Here is a 22911-nt window from a genome sequence, read left to right as displayed (position 1 = left end):
CCATCTCTTCAGTTCTCTTTAGAGCAGCAAGTGGCCACTCCTTATCCCATGGAAGTTTCTAGTGGTCTAAGTGCTGGTAACAGTGTTAGAGATGCCTGGCAAAGCAATTTTTTAGGCTATATTAGATACTCAGGAGCTTCTGAAGCTGTTTACTTGGAATTTTCTTCTCACACCAAGCATTATTCTCACCTTTTTCTTTCTAATAGCTGTATTAGTTCAGCTTCATTTGCTTACACAGGATAATGTCAAGAATATAAACAAAGATAGGCAAATATTTATTAAAAAGAACAGGGAGGTGTTGCTTGCTCTCCAAAAGAGTTCTGAAATAAAATTTGCCAACGGTTCAGATACTTCCCTTGTTTGTGTATGCCTTCATGCTTGAAATAAGAACGGAAAGGGGAAAATGACATGTTTATACAAAAGTGACTAAATAAATATAGTGAAATCTTGGAATGAGAAGCATATATCTAAGGATTTTTTTCATCTCTAAAATTAAATGTCACTCACTGCTTATAATTTGCTATTTCAGTTTAATGATGAATGGATGCCTGGGTGCATTACATGATCTTTGTGGTATTTTCATTTTTAGAGCCTTTTCTGCAGAAAACTTCTATGCAACACATCTTAAATTTTGGGGAAGTGTCATTAGAGCAATAATATAGATAGATACTTTAAAAAAAAAGAACAAGTATTCGTGGCTTAATGTTTGTAATATGTCATGAAACCATGACTTGTTCAATCTGTATGCATGCTTATTATTAACAGTTACAGGTAGATTTGTTACAGGTATATAACTGTGTCTTCATAAAGGATTAAGTTAAGCATGCAGAGGTTTAAGGTGTTATTTTTTAAGATTCTCTACCAGCATCAGAATCATGTCATTTGGGTTCTGTCAAGATTAGTATTAGAGAAATCTTTACTGAAAAAAACACCCTTTTTTTCAAATTTATTTAGCTGGGATATAGGGGAGTGGTCTGAGTGCAGCAAAACTTGTGGCCTTGGTATGCAGCATCGACAGATCTTATGCCGGCAAATGTACGCCAATCGTACCTTGACAGTTCAGCAGTACCGCTGTCATCACCTGGAGAAACCAGAGACAACCAGCACTTGCCAGCTGAAGATCTGCAGTGAATGGCAGATTAGGACAGAATGGACTTCAGTAAGTATGATGGATTAATGAGGGGCATGAAACCTCAAAAAACAGAGTGAACAGTTGAAGAAATAGCTGCAGTCTGAAGATGAAGTCTGCGAGGTATCTTACTGTAGGGAATATATTTGGCATGGTAAATAGCTTCAACCTGTAAAGGTAGCAGACATTATTAAGGATTTGAAAGCAAGGAAAAAACAATGAGACTGCCTTTGGAAGCTCTGCTGGGTACCCTTGTAGGCAGGTGCTGCAGTGTTTAATCTTCAAATTCCTATGGATTTTCCCCTTTAACCCTAGAGTGTTTAGAGGACTCATCTAAACATTTCATGCATACACAGCAGAAAATGGTTTCGTTCTTGCTTCTTAATCTGGATGCTTTACATCAGGCAAAGATCTCAATAGCTGTCAGCATTCTCTAAGGTAGAAGAAAAGAGAGCAGGAGAAGGCAGTCCTCTGTTGTAAGAGGGATTCAGAAGTTGTTTTTCTTTGCATTTCTCTTGCTTCGTATCTGCTTATAGGTCAAGATCAAAATAATGCAGAATATGTCAGACTGCTATTCAAATACCAGCAGTTCATTTTGATGAGGAGCAGCATGGCCTGTTGAAGACAGGGTTTAATTTTATGTTTTCCAAATGTATCTGCAGAGTGTTCTGTAGAATACTACAGGCTGAGAATATCATTTAAAACTACTAATGCATTTTTATTCCCTATTCCTAGCAATCTAGAGTAGTTCTGTAGCTTCTGTGGATGTGTTAGCAGGAGTTAATGAGCTGTACATTCCCAGCTCCCTGATAAACCACATTTATTCTCGCACAGAGCCCTGATGCAACCTCCCTTGTGTTACAGTGTTCAGTGCCTTGTGGAGTGGGGCAGAGGACCCGGGATGTGAAGTGCGTCAGCAACCTTGGAGACATTGTTGATGATGAGGAATGTAACATGAAGCTGCGGCCAAATGATATTGAGAACTGTGACATGGGTCCCTGTGCTAAGAGCTGGTTCCTCACGGAGTGGAGTGATAGGGTAAGGCTTCTCATTTTCTTTGTGCTGCCGTATCTTCTAAAACAACTTAGGTGCATAAGAATTAAAAAATATACATCTGTACAGCTCTAAGAGGAGTGATCTTATTTTCCATGTTTATTCTTTATCTGTGAAACAGGCAAGAGCAAACAAAAAATCATTATCCCAAGGGCATCCTGAGTTGTGTTAGATACAAGAATGCATGGAAAGGGGAAATGTGTGGGTACGTGACCAAACATCTGGATTTAGAATTGGTTCTGTGTCTGAACATGCCAAAATATCAAGTGTACTGAGATTTATTATTCTGCCATGCTTAGCCGTGAGTTTCGAGATTCAGACTCAGAGTTTCACTGCTATTTTTAATGGATGGAGGTTTGAGGCCTGGTGTCTAGGTTTAAGTTCAAGCCATAAAACAATTATTCTATAGCTGTGAAAAGAGGGGAACAGCTTCATAAACTCAGGCAAAATTAATTCAGGCTTTTGTACTTTGTGAACAGGGATGTTTGGTTTTGTTTTTTGGTTTGTTTTTTTTTGCAATGAGTTGGATTCTCCATATGAAAGCAATAAAAACAGTGGAATTTACCTCATTTCATGATTGAGCTCAGAGTTGTTGTTCAGTAGTGATATTTATACACCTTCATTAAAAGGCTTACAAACATGGGCTAAGAAAACCCTGTATTTTGGTCCCTTGTGTGGATGCGTGAGTATCAATTTCATCTGTAGACAAGTTGAGGCTACAGTCTGTAAAGCCCTGGTTGCATCTCCTTTTTCTTTGACTAGTTGTTTTGACAGGCAAATAATATAATGTATAATTGAAGCTGTAAGATTGTATTCATAACTTTGTTGATGCATTATTTAGATGATTTTCAGGTAGTATCTCTGAAAGCTAGGGATGTCTGGCTCATAGATAATCCATTAGTCTGGACACAGATGTTCCATGTTTTAGATGCAGAAACGGTGGATGAACTTCACAAATAGGACAGGTAGCTGGTATGTCATGTAATTTTTAAAAGGCTGATCAGACTCTTGCTACAATTAAAAGCTGGCAAAATTTTCAGCCTCTAGACAACTCAAATAGATATTTATAAAGAAAAAGAAATTATACACTAATAAGACTTTGTTGTTGTCATTTGAACTTGTTTTTCCAGTTGCTAGTCACGCAGTGTGTGCTCTTCCATAGCATAGACCGGAAGTTATCAGGTAAAGTATAGGTATAAGTGCAAATGGTGAAGTCTTTGCTGTAGGGGAAATGGCAGTGTTTTGGGTTTTATTTTTAAGCTTATAGAGCCGTTCTTTGTACAGTGCTATTAAAGTGAAATTTTACAAGTAAGACAGAAAATTAATTCTACCCTCAAGGACATCTTTCTTGAAAAAGCTTTGCCCAGCTACCATCAGCTGGTGCTGTTCCACCACATAAAGCTCACACACTCCAGTGAAGACTCTAGTATCCGTGTTTTCTTCATTGTTCTACATTAATATTTTGTCCACTGCAGAGTTAAAAGTAGTTTTTGTAGCTGAAGGTTATGACTGTGGAATTTTAATATGCTTATTTGTATGTATTAAATGAGAAGTGAAACAGGTAATGTGGAAATGTTGGAATTTTTTCTTACCACAAACATTTTAGGGTCAGAGAGTAAATAATTCATTTTGTTACCTTCTCAGCTTATGTAAGTGTACAAATTAATTTCTTCCAAATGCTTGCTACTGCAGTTGGCATTATTCACCAGCGCTTCTGCCAGCAATGGGTTTGGAGTTTGTTTCACAAAGAGAATGGAAGGAACGGTTTATTTCAGGAAAAAAGTAGGTTTGGGCTACAATGTGCAGAATCTTCTAAGGTTCACACACACCTTATAACTCGGATGTTCAGAGGTTTAGTGGCAGTGATTCCAGTGGAAGTCAGTGGAATACAGGAGCAGTCAGTGGCTTTGCCAAGTCAGGCCTTTGCCATTAGCTTTCTTATTGTGCCTTGCAAGCGCTGTTTTTTAGGATCAGAAGTCTCTCCTCCTTTGTAGAGAAGTGTGTTTCTGTTGAAAGACAAGAGGAGAGTTCTGTCATGGAATGGAATGGAAATGGGCATTCCCAAGTATATGGACTTTGCATGTGTAATTTCCCCAGTCAGTTCTTTAAAAAGTACCGTAAGCCAAGCCACACTTCAGCAATGAGCATAGATCAGTGATGGGCAGCCACAAATCATAGAATAGAATCATTTCAGTTGGAAGAGACCCTCAAGATCATCGAGCCCAACCGTTAACCTAACACTGGCACTAAACTATGTGGTTCAAGTAAGCAGCCAAAGTTCAAATGCTTAAAGAAAGCTTGTTCAAACCTCTTGAGTCCGCAGAACTGTGGTGGAAATCTCACAAGAACAGACCTTCTTTGTGAGATTTATTACATGCCTACTTCAAGTCCCAGCTGGAAATACCACAGAACAGTCTTTCCCATTGTATTTTGACATTTCAGCCGTGGCTAGAAATAAGAGGTAAAAGAACTTATCATAACTTTGGAGAAGGCTGGAACTTTGAAATGGTTGAGTTCAAACTTGGTTACCGCCATAAGAGAAGGCCTGGCCTGTACTTTTCTGAACCCTATTTGCAAACACGTAATGTGAACTGTTGCACATGCAGCAAGTACGGATTTCCAGAGGCCTGTCAGAGGTTGGTTAGGCACATGCTTTCTCTTTCAGCAAGGGATATGTCAAACTTCCATGCCTGGATTTATGTAATGTAGGGGGCATTACAATATAGCCTTAGTTAATTAGCGAAACATGCAGAAAAAGCACAGTAAAATAAAAATTACAGTTATCTTTGCTGCCAACAGATGTTAAATTTCAGGGTTTGATAACTGCGATATATATTTGTGCAGAATTCAACAAGGGTATTCTTTAACACAGGGAGAGGAAGAGCTGAATAGTCACATCTGAGTTTTAAGAAAAGGACAGGATCTAGTTTAGGATTGGCAGAAAGATTTTGGGGTTTTTTTATTTTACTGAAACCTTGGAGAGTTTTAATTAATGCAAAATCATGCTAATTGCCTTCATTTTCATTAATAGTTTTGCTGGTTCTGGTTCTAAATTCAAAGATTATAGCATTAAACTTCCCTAAATATAATTTCTGCAATACAACAACATACGTGCACTTAAAAACCTGCAAAGTACTTACAGAGTTGTGTGTATGAGTTGTGCCTCCTTCCCAGGGTGGGCTCCATGGCCCTTCACTCCGTAAATAACACTTGGCTGCCTTCTCACCATATTCTCCTGTCTTTTTGTCTCAGAATGTATTATGTATTTTAGGCCCACCTGTTTCCTCTCCTGGCATTGACCTTCTTGGATTCAGTTTCTGTGCAGATTGATTCTTTATACATATAATTAATCCTAAGTAATTTTTAAAAGCCCTCCATGTTCCTAAAGCAGTACAGTTCTTGTTTTATTTTGATAAAGAGGTATCCGAGTCCATTGTATGTATGTTACACACACGCTTTTACCTGCACAGCTCATGAGTTGTACAGCCACCATCTGCACACTGGTGGAACATGTAAAGGAAGGAAGGAAGGAAAACAAATCATCCTTAAGAAATAAACTCTTATTTTCTGAAAAGTATATGCTCTGTTACTTGTCTTTAAAGTAGATCTAAACACCATATTCTGATATCCCCCAGGCTCAATCTTGAGAGAAACATAAATTTTGACTCATTTCAGATTACAGGTTAAAAGTTACAGCAAAGTGAGACTCATCTTACTGTCTTTACATTTGTTGCTCTGTCTTGAGTATAAGTAAGAGAATTAAGTTTCATGGCTTTGTCTTCTACATGGTATTTAACCCCATTTGATTATACAGAGTCTGGACAAACTTTTGTGATATTTTGACATGCTTTTGTAGAATGATGGCTTCTTATCTCATAATTCTCTTCAGATGTCAGACTGTGTTAAAACGGTGGTGTTCCCAGCAAACTCGATCCATTAAGCAGTAGAGTAAAGCTGGTGAACCTTAGTGAACTTCACAAAAAAATTGGATTGATGGGAGCAGATGAGATTCTTGCAAACATTTCACATGACTGATTCTTTGACAGCTCTAATTGCTGGAAAGTTTCTTCTCTTATGGGTCAGAAGTGGGAAACTGCATTCTCCTGATCTACAGCAATGGGAGACTCACCAGTGTTTCCTTCCAGCTAACTGGAGCATTCCCCTCTTGCATTTTTGTTTATTCCTCATTGCCATCTTCTCTGTTCATTTGTTTCTCATTTTATGTTTAGAGCATACTTAGAAAAGAAGCCAAAATACAAACAATTCTTAGATGTTAATGAGATTCTGAGGCCAAAATAAAATCTTGGGAAGAAGAAAAAATGCTGCACATCAGGGAACAAAATCAAAACAGGTCAAACCCATGCTCTGGATTTCACTCTTCATTAAAAGGAGTAACAGCAATGCTTTTGTAACATCTTCCATTAGAGAACCGTAGTGTGCTTTGTAAAAATAAACGCTTTATTCCTCACAATCCTAAAGCATTACCTAATAGATATAAGTGGGTTGACTAGTCAGATGTGGAATGAATATTGTAGCTCATGCTCTTCTTTCACTGTTTTTATTTACATCTGGATGGCACATGTAAAATCTCCTGGGTCCTTAACAACAACAAAAAAAAGTCCCTTAGCTCTTCAGGGAAGTGATATTTATTGTGCGAGCCCAAGTAGTGAAGAAGTCTGTTTCCTAATGTTACTTACTTCAGAGAGCATTAGTAATATGTAAGTACCAACTACATATAAAGAAAGTAACAGTGCATATGTAGAAGCAATCATGATCCAGCTGAGATTTCCAAAAACTCTCAAGACCATATTTCAAAACTTTTGTTACCTTGGAAGGATACTATGGATCTGCTAGACTAAATACAGGGATAGTTCGGCTTCTGATCCAGCATCTACTGTATACATAGATGCACTCTAAAGGAAAATAACTTAAATCCAGATACCAGAAAGCGTTTTGGCAATACATAAGGATATTTCTGACTAGCCCCCCTGCTCGCAACAGTTTTATGTCCTTTGAAAATCTGCCCCCAGTCTTGGAACTGCAACAGAGTTGAGTTTCTGAAATACAATTCTTAGTTTATTATTGGGAAAACAAAGGTTACATAATCCTTCTAAAATCCCTGCTGAAAGGGATTTTCTCAGAGTAGGTCAAGTAATGCAAAAGAGTTTCATAAATGTGTTTCAAACATAGATTTGCATTTTTATTTTTTGCAGTAGCGTAACATCAGCAGGATGATTCATAAAAAAACTTGACTGTCTTGTGGGGAATAATTAAGAAGATGAAGGTTGAAGTGTGGTAGACAGAAATCCTGCGCAAGTGGGCATGTTTTACTGGAACTCAATTGGTTGTTATTTAAAAATGTAATTAAGGGCAGCAGTGCTGCTGAGACCTGGGTGAAAGGACTCTGGAGTTCAGATAGATTTCCTGCTGGCTCTCTCGCGCTCTGTTGCCCCGGCTGAGGGTAATGAGTAGGCCTGGCACTTCAGTGAAAGGGACCTGGCACTCTTGAAGGGTTTTTTTCGCTACCGTGCCCTGTGGCTGTGACTGAAATTCAGGCTTCCACTTGCAGTTTTCCAAGTTTGCAGGACTTGGCCTTATTTTGCTGGACTGCTGTTACAGTTGATTTCTAACAGCTATCAGAGCACTGGATTAGGGTGGGTTTTTTAATTTTATTTTTAGTTTTTAATGGGAATGGAAAGCTTCTGAAACTGAACTCATGAGGGAAGGACCTCAGGAAGAGGAGAAATGGCATACTCCTTAAAACGAGGGAGGGTGTTCCATGGACTAAGGTTTCTGAGGAGTTTCTGCCAATTAAAACAGGACAGTGAAACAAAATATCTTTAATAATAGGACCAGAACAGAGAAGTTGCAGCTTGTGAAAGTTCCTCATGTCATACAGTGTTAGCTTATGGCAGTTACTGTGTATTAACGCAACAAATCAATGGCACAAAATTGAAAGCAGTGGGTGTGTCAGTTGTGAAAACCAAAAGGATTCATTATCCAGACGCTTCCTACTCCCTGCCTTGGGCCTTGGAAATCATGGCTTTCACGTGGAAGATTTTTACTGAAAGGAAGAAAAAAACATGAAAACCCGAATACTTAACGCAGAAACATTCAGGTTTAAGTTTGCTTTGTAAATCCTTTGAGAGCAGTTAATCTGTTGTAAAATCTTGAGCAGAGGGTGGGACACCCCTATACCTTCCCATTTGGTATTTCCTTTGTTATTTGATATGTCAGGCTAGTTCATGCATAATCATTTAAAACATAAGACTATGGAGATTTTCTGGATGACTTTATAGACTAAACTTGTTTCCAGCTCTGGTTTGTGAAGCAGAAAAGCAAATTAGATTGTCAAATGAAAATCACTTAGAAATAAGAAAGGTATTTGCAGATTATATGCATAGTTCTCTATGCGTAATATAACTGAACATACTTGCCGAGAGTAAAATATTAACAGCCACAAAATGTGTTTCTGTACAGTGGGCTTGAAAGGAAGCCATTTGACGGGGTTCACCTGAACAGTTTACCTAGGAGAGGACTGTTTGAAATGGGCTTAGTTTACTTTTAGTTTTCCTAAACAGGAAAATGTTCGCTACTAGCACAACTTACATCACTTTTGTATTTTCAAGTTTTTGCCATTTTTACTTTGAAAAGACTTCATTAGCCATCAAATATGGTTTGCTGAGGAGTTAAGTATATTTTACATATCTGTGTGAAGTAGAAAATTTTGTTGTGCTCCACCAAAAAAAAAAAGTTCATGATGTTACTTATAGGCATCGTTTCAGAGAAGCTTAACTAGTCAATCTTGTGTCTCATTACCAGTTCTTTGAATCTTTCTTACTTTTATTCAATAATATTTTTTTTTTTTAATGTTCCAATAGAGTTCATTCATTCACAAGAATTGAACTGTTCATTGTGGAAGCAATACACAATTTCTCCTAACTAATTACCTTGTATGTTAAAAGATTAAGATTAAGAAAGAACTAAACAACAGAAAACAGTCTAACACAAGAATTGATTATTTCCCTGGCATGTTTCTGGTTTTCAAATGTCAATAGTTGGGTGCTGCCCAGAACAGTGGAATATTGAAGACTTTCCCACTGAAGTAGATGAATGACCAAACTATAAGGGCATAAATGGAATTTATCCTGCGTGATTTATGGATGACATGCATCCTGTCTCCAGATATGTGACATAAGAATCTGCCTATCACAGATTATTAAGATCTTTCACGATTTAGCAATTCGAAGTTGAGAATGGTGAATGTTAGTTACTGGGAAGTCATATCATTAGAAAGCAACACTGAATTTACATAAACTTCTACAGCCACCGCCTCTTCCTCCCCGTGTCCTTTTAAAGGGTGTAGGAGTTCACCTGGCTGACAGCGGGAACAGTCAGAGGAGAAACTTGTAGAACAATTCAAAGGCTGAAATATGGCTGCTTATTGAAATTATCCTTTCTCAAATCTATTAATTGGTATGCAAAAAGATGAATAAAATGAAAACTGAAAGAATTTACAGACAGGAAGAAGGAAAAGTAAGAAGGCTAATAAAAAGCTATAAAAAATAGATTCCTTTCTTCCGTAATCCTTCAGTTTCTTTCATTTGTGACCGTAAAAGGTCAGGTACTACTTGTAGTGTATTCAAATGCATGAGACTGTAAGATGATTTGCTACAGCTGAATTACAAGTAAAAATAATTGACTTTGTATAAATTACTGTAATTTCATGATTGTTGCTTCTCCTCATGTCACTGCAGTCTGGAGGACAGACGGGTGAACACGTTCTCGCTTTTGCTCCCCAGTGTTCTGCAGAGTGTGGTGCTGGAGTCCGAACGCGTTCAGTGGTTTGTATGACGAACCACATCAGCAGTTTGCCTCTGGAAGGCTGCGGCAATAACAGACCCTCAGAAACAACTCCCTGTGATAATGGACCCTGTGCTGGTAAAGTGGAGTGGTTTGCTGGGGGCTGGACACAGGTAAACTCTATATCTAACAGATGTTTGCTTTCTGCTGGTAGTTTAATTTTTAAAATGTATTTTTGTGCAATGAAGATGTGTGCCGGAAGGTATTTCTACCTCTCTGTGGAATACTTGGATGTTTTTTTTCTTCTGTGTTTTGCTGGATTGATGTTCAATACTTTTCAGCACCTGCTGGTTTTTTACTTTGATGAAAATAAGATTTTGCTTGTGTCTTCCTCTGTACCTTCATTTTTATTTCTCATCTACTGACCCAGTGTATTTATAAAATGAAAGATAACAGAAAGCTGCTTAGCATATTCAGGTGATTGCTAAAGGAACAGATTTCTGCCTTTTCAAGCTTAGCTTTTGTGATCATGCATACCTGCAGATATATATATATATATATAGCGAGAGAATTTCCAAAATATAAATAAGACAAAAATAGTGGCTAAACCCAAAAGTTAGCTTCAGTATTGTTGTGCTGAAATTCGTGATAATAGGTGAAAAGAACAAAATTTCGTTAGTGGCTTCTATCCTGATGCTCTTTCCTCAAGGTAAATTCTTCGCTTGATCCACATCTCAATAGTCCTTCTCGTTCTAAATGACCATTTCAGAAGCTGTCAGCTGGTGCCCAGACAGTTCTGTCCCTTTGCGTGGCCTCTCAAACAGCCTCGAGAGCCTCGGGACTGCTGGCACCAGCACTTCATCCAGCTGGTAGGGAAAGGTCTCTTGGCTGTGCTATTAACTCACTGCATTTCAGATTCTGAGATTCCTCCAGGTAATAAGGAGTTGAGAATTAGAGTGGTACAGCTACTACTATGCTAATGCTTTTAAATGACAATTATTTGCACTGTACAACAGTAATAACAAATTCAGATTTAAAACAGCTGCTGTTCTAATGACAGATAACGTCTGGGCCTTGTTACTGACACCTCTCCATGCAGGGGAATAAGAACTGTATATCCATGCTTGCTAGGACAGAGAGAAGCCTTCAGTGAGGTCATCCCAACTCTCCCCTTTCTGTTCGGAATAAGAAAGTTTCCGTCTTTAACAATTTCCTGTTCTTATAAGCTCGTTCACCTTCTCTCTTTGCATGAGATTGAATTGTTTGATGCATATCAAGGGTACAAATCTTTGCTGTATGTTATTTGAAAAAAGTGTCTGACAACACCTATTCTGCTGGCCAAATCCTGACTTGTAAACACCAAAGTGAGAGCTGGCAGTCAGCAGAGCAGGAGGGAGCACTGGTGGATGACTTTCCATATTATGCTCCACTAGAGCTAAGGCTGAATATTAAGGTTTTGTCTTTTGAAGGAGCCGTTAGAAGGGAGAGAGATGTGCAGTGTTAAAGAAAGTGCAGTTATGGTCTTTTCTGTAGAATTTATTTGGGCGCATTCATCTCAAGGTTCTTAGTTCAGCTCAAGGTTTTTGTGGGTATCTGGTAAAGGGATAAAAAATTCCACCCAAAATATTAACGAAATCCCCGCATTTAATAACATTTAATTGGTTTAGGCTGGAAAAAGCCTTTGAAAATCATAGTCCTTTACACAAAGTAGAAACCAATATGTTGCTGGAATCACCTTCTATAAAAACCTTTTTACAAGTGCCAGGAACAGTATTGTGTGTGTATTTAACCTTTAAATGGGCAATAAGAATCTGTGTGAGTCAAATTTGCTTTCTGGTACTGGAACCAACACTGTATCACATCGATACTTGCAAACATGAAAAGAACACCCTGGCAGATCAAGGCATTTTCTAAAAGCCACACAGAATGTGGGGATTTGTAAAGCTGCAAAACGGTGCTCTAACCTTGTAACCCTCAGAGGTTCAGTGCAGTGCCAACAATCCTGCTTCAGCAAAAAGCACTAACACTGTTTATGGAGAAAGTAAGTTATGCTTCTCTTTTTATTAGGAAAATAAATACCAGTTTATTTCTGTAGTTACAGGTAAAACTACACTTCAGATTTCTCTGAAAAGCACACTTACAGTCATATGTCTCCATAAAAATAATCAGAAATACGTTTTGAGTCTGTGGTACCAAACTTGGACTTCACACAAGTACAGTTTTAAGCACTATAACCATTTTTAAGATTAAAAATTAAATATGTAATACCTGACACTTAGTAGTCAGGTGATGAATGAAGTCATTACTATATCCTTCAGCCTTTTCTTGTCCTGGTTCCTAACTGTGACTGCTGGCTACTATGTTAGTACTGCATACAAATAATCCAAGGTTTATCTAGGCTACTATTCTGGTTCTGAGAGATAAAAGCCTTACTACAGGAACTTAAGGAATACTTCACCCTTTTCTCTTCAAGTCATTCACATGCCAGTGATGGAAGGAAAGATACAAGTAAGTTTATTTTACTGAGGAAAGAACATACAAAAGTTCTTTCATACAAAAATGGATTTTGGATGTTAGTGTCTAGGTATGTGTCCAAGAATAGGGAGTAAGCATAACTTTACCTGGTTTAGTGTTAATTTAAAATGCAAGTATATATGCGTTATGTGTGTGTGTTATTTTATTTTAGAAACAAATAACGTGGAGCAACACGTTACTTTGGAAACAAGTTGAAGGACATGAGTGGAATAATGAATTCCACCACTTTTTTTTGTTCTCTGATACAGTGCTCTAGTGAATGTGGCAGTGGAACTCAACAGAGAGAAGTCATTTGTGTTCAGAAAACTGAAGGCAGTTTTGATGTTTTGAATCCCTATGAATGTTCGTATTTGGAAAAACCGCCCAGCCAGCAGTCCTGCTACCTCAAACCCTGTGGATCTAAGTGGTTTCACACAGAATGGAGCACAGTAAGTCTATCGTGCTTTTCTGTATCTGGTTTTGTTTCATGTGTCTTTCTGTGTATACTGAAAGGGAAACCGTTGGGATAAAACCATTGATCACAAGAACGACTTAATCTTGCTCAGGAATGATACTAAACAGAAAGCATACTCTTTAGTACCCAGTGAAATTTAGCAAAGTTAAAAAGTATCTTAACCAGGAGGAGACACTGCATGGCTGTCTTTTCATCACTTTCTGTTTTATTAAGTTGCTTTGCCCCTTAGTGCACTATGTAGCACACTAAGAAGTTCTTTTAGACCTCTAGTTTCACTAAGACTAAGGAACATTTAACAAAGACTGAGGGATGTATTCAGTTTTACCATAATATTTTACTGTAAACTCTTCACTATAATACTTAGAACTTTGCTGAGAGACAACTTAAGACAGAGCTTCATAGATGTTCAGTTTCCCCTGGAAATGGATCAGCTGCTTTCACCAGTGTCACAAAGTGCTTTGGTTTCGCCTGTCTTTCCATCATTTACTGTACCTGACAAAGCTTTTTGGATTTATACAAAAGAAATCTACATTTTTCTCCTAAACGAAAATCAGGAAGTTCATTCTTGTCTTAGAATGAAAAATGATGGGAAAACTACTTAGATGACATCCTATCTAATGCAGTAACTTACACCTTTCCTTGAGCCTTAAATCAACTTCAGAGCGACAGCACTGAAATGTGGAAGCACCTCAGATGCCTTCAGCTTGAGTTCCCTTAGTCAGGAACCTTTGGAAATACCTCATCCACATGACATGAAAGAGGAGTTATTTTGTTTTTCCCTTTCACTGAATGCTATTATTCAACTGGCCTACTGGCAGCATGAGAAAGCAGAAAAGAAGATAGAAGGGTTTGTGTATAGTGTGCTGTATGTAACATCTAAATTCTGTCTTGGTTCCATTTTAAATGCGTAAGATCTTTACAAACCTGAACTGAAGTTCTTGTTGGATTTGGAATAAGTACAGTGTTCTATACAGCCATGTAACAAGAGTAATTCTATAGAAAACCCACAAGTGTTCTATGACTGTGACCACAGGGCTGTGTCTTTTCTAAGGTGGGGAAAGGTTGTACTTAAAGATGAAACAGCAATTTAGGAATATATTATTGAGACTATTTCAGATAGTTTACTACAATATCTGATTTTATGATAGTGATAAGTTGTTTTTGCCATGTTAGGAAAATGAATAATCACATCCAAAAAGCCAGAAAGAAAACATTCGTACTAGTTTGGGGCTGTTAAGGTTTTAGTCATTATAAATGACCCAGATGTAATTAAGTTTGTGAGCATTTAGGTCAAACTGGACAGTGAGCCAAATCTCAAAGACCTCAAAATTCTTGAAGTCAACAGGGGTTTTGCTTCAGAATGGGCAGAAATGTGTAATAATTTGCTTTAAAAATACCATGACAAGCAAGCACAGAAGTGTCTGTCTTTATAATGGACTTTGAAGGAGCACAGAAATATTTTCTTTAGAAACTCAAAGAGACCTGTAATGCTTAGAAAAACTGTTGTGCTGCAAGAAGGGAAAAATAATTGAGCACTAGAAAAAAGGCAGTTAAAGTTATTCCTGATTGTATATAGAGGAAGGAAAAAGGGCAGTGGAGGGCAGTACAGTCAAGTAGTACAGTTCAGTGCAGGAAATTCTTACAGTAAGAAATGTGAACACTGTGCAAAAAGTACATTTAGGAGATACATATAAAAAAGCAGAGAAGAACAAGACTAATTAGAGAAGCAAGCAGCTAACTAATAAATTCAGAAAAGGAAATACTGTAGTGTGCTTTCAGTTGCACAGTGCCTACCATGTTTACTTGTCCAGTTATTGCCTCCATAATAAAAAATGTATTTGAACCTTTAACAAAATTGCACCTGTATGCATAAGGACTTTATGGTGAAGTTGATAACCGGCTACAGTGATACCTTGGTCTGGCTTCAGGGCTCCCATTTTTTTCTTGCTGTATTTGCACATCTCATATGGTCTTCATGAACTTCAGCTTTTGTGTTTCAGTGTTCCAAATCCTGTGAAGGAGGATTTCGGGTTCGAGAGGTACGATGTCTATCAGATGACATGATAGCCAGTACTCAGTGTGATCCACAGCTTAAACCTGAAGAAAAAGAACCATGTAACACACAAGATTGTATCCCTGAAATAGGTAAGGAAGAAGCAGCTTCTGTTCTGATGGAACTCCATCTAGTGGAGAAGATATTTAATAATCTTGCAGAGGTTTTAGAGTATATTTTCTTTATCAGGTTGAGGGTTTCATTTTTACACAAAATACAGCTCTTTATGGTGTCAGAGTAGGTTTTCATTTCTGATTAAAAACTTTTTCCTTGTAACATGTAAGGAAGGAGCTCACTTTTAAAGTTGCTGAGAATGTGAAAAATGCGCTTCTGTGAAAATGGTACATATAGGGTATTTTTACGCAGCCTCCTTGCATTGTCAAACGTTTCTCTTGACAGAGTCTTGAAAACAAACAAAAAAATAATGTATGATATACTGAATTTGGTAACAGGTTCTATAAGAACCAATAACATTAAACTAAGACACTAAGAGTGATTAAGCAATTTTCTTTTATATATAATAAGCATATACATACACATAATTTGGCATTGGATTTAAGTCATTCATCACATACAGATTTTATTTTAATAATCATGAGAATGACTATGGAAAGGAAGATGCAAGTGTTTAGAAACAGTTTTAAGTCTTAGAGTCTAAATTCTCAATTGAGAATTATTCTTCAACATAATTTAAGATGACTATATAAAAATCCTGGTATAGCAATAGGATTCATATTTTTATTATATTGGTGTTGTTATTTTTTATTGAAAACAGGCTTGTACGGAATTGCTCATTTTTACATCTGCTATTAGGCTTCTGTCCTTCAGTCTTTTTCTTAACAGCACAGTCACATACACGATCGTATGAAAATCTTAGTTGTCACTTTAAAAGTATTTCTAACCCTGTTGATTGTAAAAGAAAACTTCAAAATGTGAACAGACCACATCCTAACAGCTTAGAAAAATGGGGAATGTTAAGAACACCAACTTTTGTCTTTTTTCATGTCGCTATTTTAAACTGTTCATAACGTTTGTAAGGAGGGAGATGGTTTACTATTTTCCAGTACTTAGATTCATCAGTACTTGAAAATAGCATTTGCAGGTTCTGCTGCCATCTGTGCACTGCCACATAGATTAGTACCTGTGAACTGGAAAATGAAGTGGACATAATACCTGAGTGAAGAATACTGGAGACTTCCTATCATCTGCATTCGAGACAAAATATGTAGTAACAAAAAAAAGAAGCACAGTAACCCCCCCCCCCAAAACCACACAAAAGTATAAATGGACACAGATGCATTTCTTCCACATTTTTATGCATCTTTTTATTAAATGCAGAAAATCTTGAATAATCTAACTTATTTGCACAGGTAGTACATTTTAACCTGGCAATGAATGTTTAAATATGGGTCCAAGGGATTTTACATGGTACAAAGAAATCGATTGGATATTTGTTCCTCTAATACTCTTCCGTTTCTTCTCTCTTCCTTTTTGTCCACAGATGAGAACTGCAAAGACAAATACTACAACTGCAATGTGGTGGTTCAGGCCCGGCTCTGTGTCTACACCTACTACAAAACAGCCTGTTGTGCATCCTGTACCCGTGTGGCAAACAGACAACCAGGGTTTCTAGGACGTAGATAACAAATACTCCTCTGCTCAACATGGCAATGTCAGTCTTCGGATGGAGCTTGAACAGTGTTACTGTTTTGACTACAGCAGGTTTTAGCTTCTTAGAGATGGTTTTCTTATATTACTGAGTCCATCAAGACTGTGGTTAAATCTCACACCCTTTCAGTTACAGTTATTGTGCAGTTATCTTTTTTTAAATGTTTGTTGTAAAACCATGATCTTTTTAAAGCATTAATTTTAAATGATACTATTATTTGCACCTGCTCATCAGATAATTATTTAAAGAACATACCAGCCTTAGTATTGTGAAATTAGTAAAAACTAAATCAATCACAGGCAATTACCAGAGATATTTGACCAGTGTGGTTGCAGCTGCTGCATTATTTTCTAAGTGCTTACTCTTACTTGGTATTTTGGACTGCCTTAAATTAGATGACTAAATCAATGAAACATGCACATGAGAAAAAGTACTTCACAAAGAACCAGACCCTTGAAGAACAATTTATCATCAGTTTCTTAGCACCCTGATGTGTATTTTTAATTACTTCAGTCCATTCATAATAAATTACAGTCACTGTTAAGTTTTCTCAGTTGTACTTTTAACTAACGTCCTGTCCCCAGGCAGCAAATATATATACACTTGACTGCCAAAAAGTGCCTTTATATTTAATTCATAAACTCTGGAAATTACACTTTTCTAATTTCATGTGGATTTTAAAATACATTACCTACCAGAGTGCCGCTAGTTTCTAGCCCTTTAAGTCTTTAACAACTGCAGCTGTCAGTGAGACATTTACCAGAAAGGCGAAGAGCCTTTGCTGGTATAAAAAAGTGATTGTTTCCATTGGCAAGCTCTCTTTCCTGTAGGGCAGTTATTTCAGGGAACTGGTAGGTTGCCTAATGTCTTGTCTCTGCACTATTCCTTAACAACTACCATACCAAAGTACTTTGCCCAGACCTAGTCTGGATATGTCACCAGTTTCTGAAACAACCACCAAAGGATGCAGGTCTCTGTGATTTATAGTAATCCATTGCTCTTGGAATCAGGCAGCAGGAGGAGCGTAGTAGTCAAGTACCTGTAAAAAAGGACATTTTAGCTAGTGACATTCTTCAGGTTTTGATCCGTTATTACAACATACTTGTCTTTTTTCAGTCAGTGTTTCATCCCGCAGATCTATTCATATCACTCGTTTTCTGCTACTCAAGAATCGCTCCAGACTTAGAGATGAATTTAGGTGGTGATTTTTCATTTCTGCCATTACTATACTCAGCCTTGGGACTTGCTAACAGCAAACAGGATGTGCTGTGCAGTGCAGATGAAAGTTTTTGTGTTATTCTCTAGCCTTTACAGGAGAGGTCTTTCAAATGTGTAAATAAGGCTGAGGGGAAAAAATTAACACCTCCGCTTAGTCAGCTGTTTATTACAGCATACTGCTTGTAAATTAGAGATACCCAACTATGCGTCTGTTTCTAAGGTACCTGCTGTCCCAGTTGAAAAACAGTTTTAATGATCTATGTTAAGTCGCTCCCAGTGGTGTGAAATAACAGTGATTAAGGTGTCCTGCTGCTGCTGAAGAACCACGTTGGAGCCTCACGGTGTATTCTTTCCTTCTTCCGGCTTTGGTGGAGAGGGTGTAGAAGAGAGGATGGGGCACTGGGAGGCAAAGCCTGCTGGTGTGGGACCAGTCACATCAGTTGGTGTGCTGGGAGCCACAGGAAGGTAGAACTCCTGTAGTCTAAAAGCTGCCTCGGATTGAGACAAACCGTAGATTTTATGTGGTCACTCGTTAAAAATAGATTTTGGTTATGATGGACTACTACTGTTTGGCTAAGTGAAACAAAAAAGTGTTTCCCCTAAAATTTGTAGTAAACCAGTAATGTCATCGGCTCTTTCTGTGCACCCCAATTTGACCTTTTTCACTGTAATTAATTGATATAAAGCTGCTAGAAACAGAAATGCTAATTAGAAAACTTGTAATTTGAGTTCATGAATCTTTCACGGTCCTATTCCCTTGTATTGCGAAGATTTATCCATGAAGATAACTTAGAGATTGATGATCATTTAAATCACTCAAATTCTTGACCAAAGAATTATATGGAGAAAGTGCTGCATAAACAGCTCTGGAATCCAGTATTTGCAAATACATATTTTCATCTGGATATCTCATTGCAGCAAATCTTGACATACAGTATATAATTTTTGCTGTTGTCTCTCTTGTCCCAAGGAAGTGTATCCCGTTAGCTTGAGGGAAATACCTGTTCCGTATAAAGCCTTTCTGAAAACCACAAGGCAAATGAAATGCGGAGAGGTAATCATGTTTGCAATGAGTTCATAGAAAACAATCTGCTTGCACATACTTTTGCCTGTGAGACAGTCAGTGACTCAGCACATAGACAGGCAATCCCAGTCTTTTAGAAAATAGGTTATTTTCCTCTTGAATATGTGGCTATTGGGTTGTTTTACAAAGATGATAATACTGTACGCTACATTAAGCTGCCACTAAAATAAAGAGAATTGGTGGGAGCTGAAAGATATATCAAGGAATATATACATACACATAATAGTATAGCCCTGTGTTATGCCTAAGCTGTACAGCTTTGTGAATTGAAGGCAGTGAGTTACAGTTATACAAATTGTACTTTTTTTTTTTTTTTAGTAAAGGGACAGTTTTCAGATGTACCAGATGAAACAAAAGAGATTGTTTCACCTATTTAACCATCTAATGATAAGGAAACTACCAGAATGTTGCTGAACTTAATAATTTATCATCTCTTCTCATGTCAGCATAATCAAAATAGATGTTCCTGCAAAATGAGCTGATGAACCCCGTGTTTCAGCACTTTAATGTACTAATACTATCTACACAAAGTGCGTGCTATGCTAAGATTTCACCATCACGCAAAGTGCACTTTTGAAATTGTGACTACAGTAATGATTGTTTGAATAGTGCAGTGCACAAATTTAGGATGATGCCTGCAGAGCGCCCGATTTTACTTTCACTGTAAATCAGAGGTGGCCTTAATGAATGCAGTAGACTTAGAGCAGGCGTAGTACCAATATAAAGAAAGAAATTATACAGGCTTCTGAGTTGGAATGCTTTAATTTCTTTTTCTGATATTTTAACATTGGTAAAAATCCTGCAAAATGGTGGAAAGAAAACATGCTTCCTTGCCTTAAAGAGTTTCATGTACAAAATCCAGTAAGACCAGAGTAAGTATAGGAGCTGTGGATAATTGAAGGGTCTAAGCTGTCTTAACTCCTTATTGGGGTAAAATCAGCATGCAGCATGTCTTGCAGACACACAGCTGGCCAAAATTGACTCTATCCAGGGCAGGCTCTGTGTCTCAAAGCACCCTCCTTCAAGTAGTGCTGGTGCAGTTAATTGAGTTATCAAAGGTCCATCAGGGTTTGCCAGCTCCTGCACAGCGTCAGATCCAAGCAGATGTAGGTAGAATTGGTTGTGTATAGCAATTGCATGCCAAGTTTGAGAGCACTGAGTTCTCCCTTCTCGCTCACTGAGAGAACTGAAGGTGGTGTGGAAGCACGAGGGATGCTCCTCTGGGAATGAGCCTGTGTCTGCCTTGCCCAGCAGTGAGGCAGTGTTAGCATTTGCTTTAGTGTCTCAGACCTTCAGTCCCCAGGGCTCTGAACTAGGGAAGATCTCGTTAGCCGGCAGGCGAGTGCAGGAGCCATGGGTGTTCTGCAAACCTGCTCGCCTTGGAGTCCAGCCAGAGTGTGTGCCCACCAACCCCATGCAGGACTACCTCAGGATCCCTGCACGGGGAGCTAGGGTCTTCCTCACTACACACATAATCTGTGGGTTATTTTTTTTTTTTTCCAATACTTGAGCAGAAGGAGAACTTTCTGTATGAGTAAAGCAGTGTTTGACATGATTTTGTTGATTAGATCCCAGTTTTATGACAATACGGTGCAGTTCAGAGTTTGGTCCTTTTATACAGAAAAAACCCCAATGTGTTGCAGAACATCTGAAGTTAATTAAATGTTAACACAGGACGTATTATAGGTTACTTGTTCACACACTTGATAAAAGTGGTCAGTATAGCCCTTACTGAAGTGTGTACATGAAACTCGTAGAATAAAAGACCACGTGGGGCAGCAGTAGTGCCTGGACTTTGTCTGGACTTTGTCTGAGACCTAGAAAGCACCAGTGGTCACCACTGAGGGAGGAAGAAGGTAGGTGCTGGAAACAGCTTAGGGCTAGTAAAGGGGGGGTTCTGCCTTCCTGAGGAAAATATTTTTCTTCCACTCTTTCTAATGTATGCCACTGTAAGTAGTAAAATGTGCTTTTCAGGGCCTTGCTTTACCTCATCCTCATCCTGACCTGTCTCCCTTTCACACCCACAAGTATTCTCCTCTTCCTTTTATCTCACCTCCGTTCCTTTGTCCTCTAGATGACAATATTCAGTTTAGCCAGAATTACTGAAAATTTTGAACTGGCCATTTGGTTGATAAGAGTCTATGTTAGAACCAAGCCCAGCTATGAAGAGAGATCTATTCCTGCCAGGCCAGAGAGAGAAAGTGTGTGTGTCTGTCTGGGGTAACATGCATAGAATTGAAGTACCTACTGAATTAATTCCTGTGCAGTGAACCTGTGATTGCACAGCTATTGAGGTATGTAGTGGCTCTTCACTCTCACATCTCTTGCATTAAAAAAAAAAGGATAATGATCATCTTCATGCTCAAAAAGGAAAAACTGTCTGTCTGTCTGGTTTTCTCAAGACTTACGCAGAGTCCCAGGCTTCTTTAAGAGCTATTCTGTGTATTGGGCAGATAATTCAAGTGCATGTCTGTAATTGGAATATAAAACATGACATTTTCAACACTGAAAATAAACTGCCTTTATTTGTATACTGACAGAATATGTTTGTGGAGGATACATTAGCTGCTGTTAGGAAAACGGAGTAAAATAATTATTTCTATATCAGAAATGAAAAATCATCCAATAAGCATTTTCAATACATTTTAAAGCAAACTTATCATCATTATAATATCTCAGTAGTGTGGGTGAAACTCAGACCTGGTGAAAGGGAGAAAATCCCATTCAAGAGAACTCACACCTGACCTGAGCCCAGTTCTTTGCTTCTCAGCTTTTAGCAACCAGTTCTTATTCCCAATCTTCTATATTCCCATTTGTTCTAATGGGTTATATGTAACTACCGCGATATCTGGAGAGGAGGGGAGCTTAATTTTGAGCAATCCTTTCCCTTCCAGCGACAGGCTGTGGTTGCTGCTTGCCCTGAACTGTGCGGTCTGTGCTGCGTCTGGGTCTCTTGAGACCAGTGGCCTTGGCAGGGGTTTGGGTACATGTGAACTTGTGAAGTCCCATTGTAGTCACTCAGGATCTACACAGAGGATCAGGAAGGACTGGAGACAAAAGAAACCCTAACGTTTTTAATATGTATAAAATGGTCTGCTTGACCCTCATAATTGATATTGGCAGAAGGATATACTTTATTATAACTTATTTTGTTGTTATTTGTAAATACAAGATGTCTATGGGAAATATGTAATTCTGAGCTGTGTCTATGTAACAAGCCACTGCACCAAAATATTTCAAATATTTAGAATAGGCAGATTTTTTTATTAAAAGGGACCTAATATGTATTTATTTACATATACCATTCAAATTTTGTCCAGCTCTTTCATTATACTAACCCAGCTTTTTAGGGAATTTTATAGCACAAGTATTACATATATATATTTTTGTATATATGTCATACTGTAAATCCATAATACAATTTTCTAAACTTTCTGATTAGCCAGTTCCTTGAATGAATTAAGGGGGGAAAGTATAGGCAAATTGCTCTCTGACTCGTTCAGGAATATGTATCCATGGCGAAGCACCTGAACCAGAACTGTACAGCATCCTTTTCATATTGTATACATTTTCTCTTTGATGGAAAAATGTTAACTATTTTTGTTTATGACTAATTTATTTTTTATTATTGTGAAAAATAAAGTAATTCAAGATGAATTGATGTGACATGATTTATTTCTTATTTGGTTGAAATGTTCTTCCAGAGTTTCTTGAGATAGTTCAAGTATCATCAAGGGCATGGCACACTACGGGAATCCTGACTCAAATTGAGGAGTGGCCAAAATATAATGTCCCCAAAGGCCGTGTCTCTGGTGTGCCAGCCTGGCAGAGCTGATGGTCGCATCCTGACCGCTGCCCCTCAGAGACGTGTCGGTGTTGCAGGGGGAACGGCGGCTGTTCCCGGGGCTCTGCT

General features: G+C 38.1%; 1 protein-coding gene across 8 annotated transcripts in view; it reads left to right on the top strand.

Moving 5' to 3' along the window:
• The window catches only part of THSD4 (thrombospondin type 1 domain containing 4), a 310710-nt gene extending 288055 nt beyond the window's left edge, over positions 1-22655 (top strand). For all 8 annotated transcript variants that reach the window (XM_065076051.1, XM_065076050.1, XM_065076048.1 and 5 more), the window contains 6 exons: positions 955-1159; positions 1994-2167; positions 9985-10158; positions 12769-12948; positions 14975-15119; positions 16529-22655. In XM_065076051.1, coding sequence (XP_064932123.1) covers positions 955-1159; positions 1994-2167; positions 9985-10158; positions 12769-12948; positions 14975-15119; positions 16529-16671 — 1021 coding nt within the window. In that variant the 3' untranslated portion in view covers positions 16672-22655. The remainder of the gene's footprint in view (positions 1-954; positions 1160-1993; positions 2168-9984; positions 10159-12768; positions 12949-14974; positions 15120-16528) is intronic.
• The last annotated feature ends 256 nt before the right edge of the window (positions 22656-22911 follow it).

The sequence above is a fragment of the Columba livia genome, chromosome 11, assembly GCF_036013475.1.
Source record: "Columba livia isolate bColLiv1 breed racing homer chromosome 11, bColLiv1.pat.W.v2, whole genome shotgun sequence".
NCBI lineage: Eukaryota > Metazoa > Chordata > Aves > Columbiformes > Columbidae > Columba > Columba livia.
Note: the sequence above shows the minus strand (reverse complement) of the source record. Positions and strands in the feature narration are given on the sequence as shown.